At 44.1% G+C, this 11,457-nt stretch overlaps 3 protein-coding genes across 3 annotated transcripts in view; 1 reads left to right on the top strand and 2 right to left on the bottom strand.

Moving 5' to 3' along the window:
- Window positions 1-1,056: 1,056 nt before the first annotated feature.
- Window positions 1,057-4,074, top strand: LOC112155825 (ceramide-1-phosphate transfer protein). The gene is made up of 6 exons (XM_024287773.2): window positions 1,057-1,385; window positions 1,933-1,997; window positions 2,128-2,306; window positions 2,417-2,573; window positions 3,364-3,560; window positions 3,630-4,074. The coding sequence occupies exons 1-6, from the start codon at window positions 1,295-1,297 to the stop codon at window positions 3,856-3,858; spliced, it is 918 nt and encodes a 305-aa protein (XP_024143541.1). The 5' UTR covers window positions 1,057-1,294; the 3' UTR covers window positions 3,859-4,074.
- A 1,610-nt stretch (window positions 4,075-5,684) lies between these two features.
- On the bottom strand, window positions 5,685-6,473 carry LOC118600123 (gastrula zinc finger protein XlCGF7.1-like). Its single transcript, XM_036216898.1, has one exon. The coding sequence runs from the start codon at window positions 6,471-6,473 to the stop codon at window positions 5,685-5,687; it is 789 nt and encodes a 262-aa protein (XP_036072791.1).
- A 3,261-nt stretch (window positions 6,474-9,734) lies between these two features.
- Window positions 9,735-11,457, bottom strand: part of LOC112155784 (zinc finger protein 595) — a gene marked incomplete in the record, with an annotated part of 63,135 nt that continues 61,412 nt past the window's right edge. Inside the window, 1 exon segment of the mRNA XM_036216632.1 lies at window positions 9,735-11,439. Coding sequence (XP_036072525.1) covers window positions 10,452-11,439 — 988 coding nt within the window.

Genomic DNA, 11,457 nt, shown 5'->3' with positions numbered 1-11,457 from the left:
CCAGGGATCAGATTACATGATCTGAACTGTTTTCAGATTCCTGAAGACACTAAGAAATGAAGTTTAAAACATTTAAAGTTTATCAGAAAAACTTCACAATGAAGTCTGAGTCTCTACCCGCAGCACGCCCGTAGGAAAAAAAATGAAAATTTTCTCTCTACAGGTTCACTGAGCGGTCTATGAACTTCATATTTCTCCCATACAGGTTTGACTGATTTGCCTCGTTTCCACCCATCAGGACGGTTAGGACTAAGATTTAAACTACATCAGTTTTTACGGGTCGCTGTGACTCTGAAATAGTGATGTTGTGATCTTTGAACCCCAGTTCCTCTAGTTTCCACACAAATGACCCAACACTGATAAAAACAATCCCCCTGCACTGGGTTCATGTTTATCCCGGACAAGCCCCCAAGATGCCCCAAACCCACACTGATCTCCCAGAGAGGATCAAACTTCTCCTTTAAGTTTAGGTTTATCCTCCCAAAATGTTGATATGCACCAAATGTTTTTGCACTAGGAGGGGTGGGGGGTCGGGGGGGCATTTAAATATGCACCAAAGATGTGTTGACATTTGACCTTTCTACTGACCTTTAGATGATTCCTGCTCGTTTTACCTTCAATAAATCCCGTCCTTTTCGTTCTTATGGAGTCTCTTCTTCATTTGTGTCCCATCTAAACAGATGGGGGCGCTGTTGTACATCAAAACAAGGTATTCTGAGAACTGCTGTAGAGGTTTTTTAAGAAAAGTCAATTCAACTTTGATGTGTTCTCATATTTTGAGGGAATCAAAGAAAATTATTATTAAAAAGTTTTTTGTTCATTTAAAATAAATCAGAAAGTATTTTTTGTTTTTATGTAAAAGTACAAAAAATATGTTGAAAAAAATTCTTAACTTTTGAAAAATGAACAATAATGGAAAAATTCGATTTTGAAGATTAAGAGTGGAGGAGAAGTTCCTCTGAACTCAGTGAGATCTTAGAACGACGTTCCTGAACTCCAGGATCCACAGCAGCAACTGGAGGTCAGATCTGAGTGTTTGAAGGAATCGAACAGTTGCAGCAGAGGACGCTCTGGCCCGGTTCCTCTGGTCTCAGGAGAGTGGGGACCCTCCAGAACCCAGCTGACTGAGCTGACCCGCTCTGCTGCGTTTAATCTCCGTGGGAAACCGGAGCGTCGACATTCCACCGTGGCAGACTGACAGATAACGCTGAGGGCGAAGGTCGAACGCAGAGGTGTGTTTGAGCGCGGTGACCGCTGGAGCACGAGGCCGGGGAGCTGCAGCCGCGGCGCCGCCATGGTTCTCCTCAGACAGAAGCTGCTGCCTCGGTACCTGCTGCTGTCCTGCATGCTGGCCCTGCTGCTCCTCATCAGCTCCTTCTGGCGCCGTGAGTTTCCTCAGCCGGGCCGGGTCGGACCCGGGACCCTCTAACTGGGGGGGGGGGTCCCTCCTTCAGGCTTCACGAAATGTTTGTGCGTCTACTTTGGTTTGGAGCCGTTTGGGTCAGAGAAATGTCCTGCTGAGAAGTTTGACCTCAGGGTTCTACATGTGAGCTGATGTCATGGTGCGTTCACTGTGCCTCAGAAAAACGGACGTTTACACCGTTTTCCTTCAGGATCTACAGAGTTTAGCTTTTTTCTTCTTAAAATCTATACAGATTTTGTTTTAAATTTTAGATAAACCATTAGCATAAATATTTACCATCCACAACAAATGTTTTAATAGGAAAAAAAAACATGAAGATAAACGAAGAAGGAAAAAAACACTCGCCGCTCAGGTTATGTATGGATGAAGAGTTGGCGTTCCTGAAGCTTCGTGTTTCTTCCGAGTCCATGAGTTTGTTCTGACGTTAGTGAGGTGACCCAGAAGCTTCACCTGAATGTCTGAACGGGAGGAACCTTCATGAAGGAACTTAAAACTCTGTTTGTCTCCAGCTCAAGGAGAACGTCCAGACTGTGGCTCTGCCGGGAGGCCATGCTCCACCTTCCACATCCAAACGGTAAAAACAGAAACTGAATCTCACCGATTCCAACCTCTGAGGACTCAATCCAGATGAGTTTCAGACTTTATGTCAAAGCTGCTCTGAAAAACATCAGAACTCTGACTGGTTACATGTCCTTGAATTTCAGTCTAAACCCACACTGCTGGAGGCGTGGCAGGACCCAGGAGGAGGCTCCGCCCTCATCAAAGAGTGTCCGGGCCAGTCGTTCCAGGCCTGGCGTCTTCTCAAGTACTTGAAGTCCAGCATGGCAGAAGATGGCGACATCCTGCTGGAGTGGTACCTGCAGGGCTGGGACCAGCTCCTCGAGTACGCAGACAGGGACCTCCATGTTCACGTTCGGGGTCGTCGACCCTTGAGATGACGTACCCCAACCACCCGGTCGCCACCTCCTAAACGCCTCTCTTCTCTCCTGGCAGGTTCATGGAGTCTCTGGGGACGATGGTCAGTTTCTTCTCTCAGAAAGTCAGAGAAAAAACGTCTCTGATTCGGGAGCTGTCGCTCCGGCACAGGATGGAGGTTCAGGGGAAGACCTCCGACCGCCCGACTCCACCCGCGTTCGGGCTAAAGGACGGTGTAAGGGAGGGGTGTCAAACTCCAAAACACAACTCATGTCACGGGCCGAACAGGATAAACAATTATTGAACACTTTAAAACTGTAACTTTTTAACTTAATTGTGATCTAGATATATAACATTACCTGTGATAATGCTAGAGTGAATGCTGTAAGCTGAATTTGGCCACTGAAGATGCTGAAATTGATAGTTAAAAACGCTAAATATGATAGCTAAAAACTGAAGCTGAAAGCCAGCTAAAATATTAGCTAAATGCCAAATTAGCCTAAATTACTTAAAAAAATAGCTAACATGTAGCTGAAAAATAGCTAAAATTCAAAATTGCCTAAAAAACAGAAAAAAGACTAACTTATCCAAATCAGTTAGCATGTAAATATTAGCCTAACTCCAAAACAGCATAAAGCATTGAAAAAAAATCTTAAGTTAGCCAACGTACTAGCATGAAGCTAAAATATTAGCTAAATTCCAAAACAGCTTTAAAAATAATAGTAAATTCCAACAAATTCCAAAAACTAGCAGAATGCCAATTTTGAAAACTTTATAACTGTAACTTTTTAATTTAATTATGAATAATAAATTCAGGAATATTATTCCAGAATAAATCAACTTAAACCTTAAATAACTTTCAATATTTTACTCTCCATAAAAATATATTTTATCAGAACTATACAAGTTAGAGGGCCGGATCCGGCCCCCGGGCCGTGACTTTGACCCACGTGCTGTAAGGTAAAGGCTTTAACCCTTGAACCAGGAGAAACAGCTGATCAAAACTTCCTGTTTCTCTTCCTCAGGCGTATCGATCTGTTCAGTCCATGGTGGAGGCGGAGCTAAATGCAGGCGTGGTTAACTTCTACCGTCGCACGGACTCGGGGTGCCGGACGCTGCTGAGGCTGCATCGCTCGCTGCTGTGGCTGAAGCTGATGCTGGAGGGTTTGTCCGAGGGTCCGGACGCCGACGGGCGATACAAGACCCCCGGAGAGCTGAGCAGGTGAGAGCGGGTACGACGGCGGGCGCATCCCGAGGGAGAACGCCTCCAATTCTGCCGCCTGTTTGTCAGGGACGCCTACATGGTGGCCTTGGCCCCCCACCACCCGTGGCTGCTTCGCCAGGCCGCAGAAGTGGTGTTCCTCGCCCTCCCTGACAGGAAGTACTTCCTGCAGCTGGTGTGCGTGCAGAAGCAGGAGGAGGCCACGCCCGTCCTGCGCATCATCATCCACGCCCTGACGCAGGTGCACACGCGGACGCAGCAGATCCTGGAGGAGCACGGCATGCTGGAGCTGCCCTGAAACCCCCCGAGAGGGCTCCAGAGACCGTCTCCGTCCTGTTGTTCTGGACTTTAGATTTTGAACGGAAACCGGAGCGAATCTTTCTCCAAACCAGAAACCGAAGACCTCATCACCGTCTGGTCTTGAACAGTTTTTCATTTTAACGAGAAATGTTCATCCTAAAAATCTGTTTTTTTTGTTCAGATTCTGGGCAGAAATAAAGTTATTTATGAGTAATTTCTTAATGTTAGCTTAATGTTAGCGCGATTACATTTACAGCTCTGACAGATTGATAATCTTTTACCAGTTTGGTAGTTTAAGAAGGAGAAAACTGTAAACTGACTGAACCTTTAGAGTTTTTGCCTTTTATTTTACCATAAACGGTTAAAATCGGAGAACTGGAGCGACTTGCGCTAGTATCACATCATGGAACATTCGTGCTTGTTGCTCCGAGGTCACTGCAGACGTTATTTTAAAGAGAAAACTGAAATGTGGTCAAATTCATCAAACTAGACTAACAGAATTGACCTTTTTCATTAAGGACAAAGGTTGTAACAACAGAATCTAAAACTTTAGCTACTTATATAGTTGATATGCTAAGAGGCTAAAATACATTTGTAAGTAAATCACTAAGTAAATAATAGTATGTTGGTGTACAAATGACTTGAAGCTTTAGTCAGGTGACTCGTACAGAGTTGACCCGTTTTGGGGTCTGTGGAGGGTCATAGAGAGGAGTGGCTGCACCTTAAGGGTCATCTAGATCTTGCAGTTCCCTTGAGGCTCATACGGTCATCTGAAGGTACATCATGACAATGGTGTAGTAGTGTTGCTGGAAATGAAAACATTCCCAAAAGTTTGATACAGCACCCAAAATGATCTGTTCACCTGTTTCTCAACTTGTATGTTGTGACCTCTCACTACTGTCAGCAACGAGGATCAAAGGAGAAGCAGTCCAAAAGAATGAATGTGTTTTGATATTTATCAGAATAGAGCTGTGAAAGTAGAAGCCTGGAGCAAGATACAGCAGGTTTACACCACGTTGACACCAAATTTAAAGATACAAACGCCAGTATCGGGTAGTGACAGTACAGCGATAACACCAGGGATAACCATCATTCAAGAATCCACATTCAACACGTTCTTGGATGCGTATCACATCCGTAGGTAGCACAAGGGATAAAGAGAGTAAAAACAACACATCCTTCAATACTTCAAAACAACTAATAGCGCCAACTTGCTAGCTTTGATGAATTAAGAAAAACAGTCCGACTGTTTCAGTGAAGGAGGTTTAGTTTTGGTTCCCCTCATGTCTGTGAACAGTAGAAACGATTTTAGTGAAGTTCTATTCTGTTTTATTTAAAGCAGCTTTGAAGTTTCTGATTAAATGAAAACAGGAAACAAATGTTGACTTTTAATGTTTAACTTTATAAAAGGGAAGACATTCAAAAACATATTCTACAGAAATTGGTACAAAATGATTTGATCAAAAGCTCCATCAGAGACTCTGTTTCAATCCAGCATCATGGTCTGGTACAGGGCTGCCCAGTCCTGGTCCTCCAGAGCTACCACACTGCCTGTTTCCCAGGTCTCCAAGCCCTGCCACATGCAGATGTCTCCGCAGTCTGATTGAACGAACACACCTGGTCCAGGTAATCAGTGGAAGGAGATCTAGAAATCAGGTGGTAGCTCTGGAGGACCAGGAATGGGCACTCCTGATCCAGTATTTATGAGATGGAGAGAACCAGAACCGTCTCTACTGTTCATGCTGGACTCCTTCTGTATGGGGTCTCTGTTTCAATCCAGCATCATGTTCAGAAGTCCGTTTGGTTTGTCCTGATAAAGGTCCTTTAGGGTCCGGTCTGGCTCGGGTTCTCTCCAGCATGGTTCTTCATCATGTGTGTTTTCAGACAGTGGCTCTGGGTGAAGGTCTTGTCACAAAGAGAGCACTTGTAGGGTCTGTCTCCAGTGTGGGTCCTCATGTGGATCCTCAGGTGTTCAGGAGTTGCAGAAGCCTTCCCACACAAGTTGCAAACAAAGGGTTTGATGCCCGAGTGGGTCCTGACGTGTTTGTTAAGATTCGTCCAATTCTTGAAGCGCTGTCCACAGTGGGAGCAGACGTACGGTCTCTCTCCGGTATGAACTCGTTGGTGGTTGTTCAGCTCTTCTTTCCTCACAAAGCTTTTCCCACAGTCCTGGCAGACGAACGGCCTCTCACTGCTGTGGGTCTTCATGTGAATTTGGAGCGACCCGTTGGAGTAGAAGGCTTTGCAGCAGACGTGGCAGAGGAACGACCGTTCTCTGTCCATGTGAACCTTCTTGTGGATCCTCAGATGGTGGGGGGTTTTAAATCGCTTCCCACAAACGTCACACACAAAGTGGCGTTTCTCAGAGTGACTCATCATGTGCCGAGACAAACTTCGGGTGGTGGAGAGGCTCTTGTTGCAGAGGTGACACTTGTTCTCATGGTTCTTTCTATGAGCCTGCAGAAGACTTTTGAGACCAAAGGACTTTTCACAGAGATCACACTTGTGCGGCCGGTCCTCTACGTGGCTCCAGCTGTGCAAGTTCAGAGTGGTCTTGCTTTCAAACTTTTTCCCACATACGTGACACCGGATGTCCAAGTTTTCTGAATGCATGACTAGATGTCTTCTGAATGTGTAGATGTTAACAAAAGTTTTCCCACATTCCTCACACTTGTAGACTTCATCATAAGTTCTCAGATGTTCCTGAAGCCCTTCGGTGGATTCAAAAGTGTCTCCACAGAGGCCGCAAACTCTTTGCGGTTCATTCATGTGAGTCCATGCATGTTTGATCAAAGTGCCCAAGGATCTGTACCAGAACCCACAAACTTTACAGGCCCTTTTCTTCCACCGTTTTCCTAGACTTTTATTTGCTGTTTTCTTCACCACTTTTTGCTGCTTGGACTCCAGTCTCCATTCTGAATCCTCTGCAGAGGCATCATCTTGATCCACCTCAGAGTCTTCATGGTGTTCCGGTGAGTCTCTGAACCCAGCTTCCTCCCTGAAACCATGTGGACCCGAACTGCAGAGGAGAAAAAATCACACATTACGTTTGTCACTTCCACTTACACATCAGTGACATTCACTTAGTGGGGGCGGGATTATTACTGCCTTATCCCACACACTTTCAAGCAAATAAACTTTTTGACAATGTTGATATTTAATGGATTCAATGTGTTGTATGTGTAAGTCTCCTAGGTGAAGCAACAAACAGACAAATCAACCAGTGAGGGTCCTTAGACAAGACCCTTCACACTACTGCCTACCTCATAAACAGCGAGAGATACTGCTCTCCAGGTCTGCGTCAGGTGCTGGGGAACCAGAGCACCCTCAGGTAAAGTGTTCTACTGGACTAGATGTGAGAACAAGGGTCTGTAGGACTGCACAAGTAATCCCACTCAGAGAGGTTACATCCAGCTCTACTGTCCCAACTTGAGATTGACGAAGTACAACACAAATACAACCCCGTGAGCGTGTTACCGCTGTAAACATTGTATATCTTCAGTTATTTATGTGTTGATTGAGAGAATCCAAGCGGCAAAAAATGACATTGTTAGATGAAGTGAGCGTGTGACCGGTGTAGGCTGTTCTGCTGGCTCTATGGCTGCATGCGCAGGCGCAATGCTCTTACTGACTGATGTAAAAAGAGACGAATTGCTGTCACTTCCCTTTTTAATTCTGACACAGTCCTCACCACTGAACTCAGAACCGTATTGAGTTCAGAGGGGATTAGACATCAATAAATAAATACGTTTGTCTGAATGATTATTTCAAACTGGTATAATGGATTGGAAAAACAAAAAACAAAATCTGTATGGCGTAAAGGCAAAGACTTCAAAGAAAAGTACATGGTGTCTACAGTGAAGCACGGTGGTGGCAGTGTCCTGTTGTGGGTCTGTTGCTGGAGAGCTGCACTTCATTGATGACATCATGAACTCAACAATGTACTGCTCTATACTGGAGAAGATGCTGCCATCACTCTGCGCACTTGGTCGTCGTGCACTTTTCCAAGACGCCAATGATCCAAAACACATCGAGAGCTACTGACGCATTTCTGAAGAACACGGTGAAGGTGATTTAATGGCCAAGTATATCTCCAGATCTTAATCCAATCGAACTCCAGTGGGGAATTCTGAAGCTAAAAGTTGAGGATCACTCTCCATCCAGCATCCAGGCCCTAAAGGTTATTCTTGAAGAATGGAAAAAGATAGATGTTGCAAAATGTCAGCGTCTTGTTCATTCTAAGCCTAGAAGACTTGGCGCTGTCCTTAAAAATCAGGGTGCTCATACAAAATACTAGATGTAGTAGTTTTTGATTCAGGGAGTGTATTCATTTTCAACCAATCTTAGTAAAACTGAATATTTTGTGATCTAAGTTACATTATTCATCTAAATTTTATGTTTTGGAGATCGCCGAATAATTAATAAAACTCATCCTTGTGGAAAGTTAGAAATTATCCTTTTGTTCATTGAGCTACTGATTAAATTAGTACTTTTTAAAGAAGGTGTACTCATTTATGCTGAGCACTGTTTATGTGTATGTATATACAGTATGTGACATTAATATACACATACATATCAACTAAAGGTTTTCCAAAAGCTTTAAAAATAGCATAAGTTGAGTATATGACAGCATGTTGCCCATTTTATTTATTTATCTTTTTAAAATGAATAATGCAAATGAATATCAGCCTAAATATCGGCCATCTAGACTAATATCGGTATTTTGTCGGTTTAAAAAAAACATATGGGTCGGTCCCTAGTCAAGACATTGACAAGCTAGAAAAATTATATTTATCTGAATCACTTTTTTCCTTCACTTTGCTTTTGTTAGAGAATCCTCCATTTCCATCTTTGCCGACCTTTGGCCTTCCAGCTTTTAGTTTGTTGGGGTCCTCTGGAGAAATTCTACCTCGCTCTACTAGAAGCCCCTCCCACAAGTTGAAGTAGCTGGCTGGGCACTTTTATCGTACCAGGTGGTCAAGCTGCTCCCCGATAGAACACCACCTTCTGCCTCCTCTCTAAATGGTTCTTGGACAGTTTGGAGGTGTGCTTTGAGTTTCTCCTCCTGGTCCTTCGACTCAGCTCGTCATCGCTCTGGCCCTCTCCTCCTGGCACGGTTCGGCATGGTCCATCTAACCACCATCAGCGCCTGGGCTGTAAGGTCTCTTTACTCGATCCAAGGTCATCGCTAGAATCCAAGATTTCTCCGGCCCAGAGCCCAACGGCCAAAAATTTGACTGTTCATGATTCACCGTTTAATACTTCACAATTAAATCTTTCAATCCCATTTTCAAGATTTATCCGTATTGAAATGTTCAACCTCAAACTAATTTGTCCATCCATAAAACTTTTTTCCAATCTTCCTTTGCATAATATGTGTTCTTTTGCTCATATTCATCTTTTTCTTGTGTTAACCCGTCTTACATTTGGCTTTTTCCTTGCCAATCTGTCCTAAAGGCCAGCATCCCAAAGTCCTCACTGTAGATGTTGACACTGGTGTTTTGTGATACTATTTAATGAAGCTGCCAGATGAGGACCTGTGAAGTGTCTATTTCTCAAACTGGACACTCTAATGTACATATCTTCTTGCTCAGTTGTGCTGCGGGGTCTCCCACTTCTTTCTTCTACTCTGGTTAAAGCCTGTTTGTGCTGTTCTCTAAAGAGAGTAGTAGACACTGCTAAAGGAAATCTTCAGTTTCTTGGCAGTCTCTCTGATTGAGTAGCCTTCACTTCTAAATAAAAAAACTGTCGAGCTTAACATAAATTTATTTTCATTTGGCCGTTTGGAGCGTTATTACATTTAATTATCTTGATGAAAATAATTAGAAAAGGCTTTAAATGTTTCAGTGAAAGGAGGTTTAGTTTTGGCTCTACTTTAATCTGTAAAGAGTAGAAATGATTTTAATGAAGTTGTATTTGGTTTCATCTCCATGCAGCTTTACAGTTTCTGATTAAATTAAAACAGGAAACAAATGTTGACTTTTTATGCTTAATAAACTTTATAAAAAGCTTGACAATGTATTTTAGAGAAATAAGTACAAAAAGATCTGATCTAGAGCTCCAGCAGACGTTCTGATGGTGAGCGGAGACTTGATCAGCTTCAGTTTTCTGGCTGTTGAAGTCAGTTTCTGTACACATCCAGGAACATTTGCAGGTAAACAGTATCTGATCAGATGTTGAAATGAAAAACTTGAGACATGTGCATCATCTACAACAAGACTGATTAAAACATAACTGTAAAATTCAAACTTCTTCATTTGCTGTTCAGAGAATCGAGTGCAGACCTGTCCATTCCTGGTCCTCCAGAGCTACCACACTGCCTGTTTCCCAGATCTCCAAGCCCTGCCACATGCACATCTTCACATTGTGATTGAATGAACACACCTGATCCAGGTAATCAGCAGCAAGCAGTGCATGGACAGCTGGAAATCAGGTAGGGTGGTAACTCTGGAAGGCCAGGAATGGGCACCCCTGATCCAGTGTTTATGAGATGGATGGAACCAGAACCATCTCTACTGTTCATGCTGGACTTCATCAGTTACTCCAGCATCATGTTCTGAAGTCTGTTTGGTTTGTCCTGATAAAGGTTCTTTAGGGTCCGGTCTGGTTCTGGTTCTCTCCAGCATGGTTCTTCATCATGTGTGTTTTCAGACAGTGGCTCTGGGTGAAGGTCTTGTCACAAAGAGAGCACTTGTAGGGTCTGTCTCCAGTGTGGGTCCTCATGTGGACCTTCAGGTGATCATGAGTTGAAGAAGCCTTCCCGCACACTGAGCAAGTGAAGGGTTTGATGCCCAAGTGGGTGCTGATGTGACTATCAAGGGTTTGCTTCCGCTTGAAGCGCTGTCCACAGTGGGAGCAGATGTACGGCGTCTCTCCGGTGTGAACTCGCTGGTGGATCTTCAGGTTTCCTTTGCTCACAAAGCTTTTCCCACAGTCCTGGCAGACAAAGGGCCTCTCACTGCTGTGGGTCTTCAAGTGAGCTTTGAGTGTTGCGTTGCAGTAGAAGGCTTTGCAGCAGATATCGCAGAGAAACGACCGTTCTCTGGTCATGTGAACCTTCTTGTGCATCTTCAGATCCTGGGGGATTTTAAATCGCTTCCCACAAACTTCACACACAAAGTGGCGTTTCTCAGAGTGACTCATCAAGTGCCGAGACAAACTTCGGGTGGTGGAGAGGCTCTTGTTGCAGAGGTGGCACTTGTTCTCATGGCTCCTTCTATGAGCCTTAAGAAGACTTTTCAGACCAAAGGACTTTTCACAGAGCTCACACTTGTGCGGCCGTTCCTCTTTGTGGCTCCAGCTGTGCAAGTTGAGAGTGGCTTTGGTCCCAAAATTTTTCCCACAAACGTCACACCGGATGTCCACGTTTTCTGAGTGCATGACTAGATGCCTTTTGAAACGGAAAATTCCGACAAAGGTTTTCCCACATTCCTCACACTTGTAAACTTCATCGTAGGTTCTCAGATGTTCCTGAAGCTCTTCGGTGGATTCAAAAGTGTCTCCACAGACCCCACAAACTCTTTGCGGTTCATTCATGTGAGTCCATGCATGTTTGATCAAAGTGCCCAAGGATCTGTACCAGAACCCACAAACTTTA

Source organism: Oryzias melastigma, linkage group LG18 (assembly GCF_002922805.2).
Source record: "Oryzias melastigma strain HK-1 linkage group LG18, ASM292280v2, whole genome shotgun sequence".
NCBI lineage: Eukaryota > Metazoa > Chordata > Actinopteri > Beloniformes > Adrianichthyidae > Oryzias > Oryzias melastigma.
Note: the sequence above shows the minus strand (reverse complement) of the source record. Positions and strands in the feature narration are given on the sequence as shown.

Excerpts from the sequence above, each read along its gene's own strand:
- LOC112155825 (XM_024287773.2), top strand. The coding sequence starts at position 1,295 with ATGGTTCTCCTCAGACAGAAGCTGCTGCCTCGGTACCTGCTGCTGTCC. Across the intron at positions 1,998-2,127 it reads CCACCTTCCACATCCAAACG|TCTAAACCCACACTGCTGGA; the intron begins GTAAAAACAGAA and ends CTTGAATTTCAG. Across the intron at positions 2,307-2,416 it reads GGCTGGGACCAGCTCCTCGA|GTTCATGGAGTCTCTGGGGA; the intron begins GTACGCAGACAG and ends CTCTCCTGGCAG.
- LOC118600123 (XM_036216898.1), bottom strand. The coding sequence starts at position 6,473 with ATGCATTCAGAAAACTTGGACATCCGGTGTCACGTATGTGGGAAAAAG.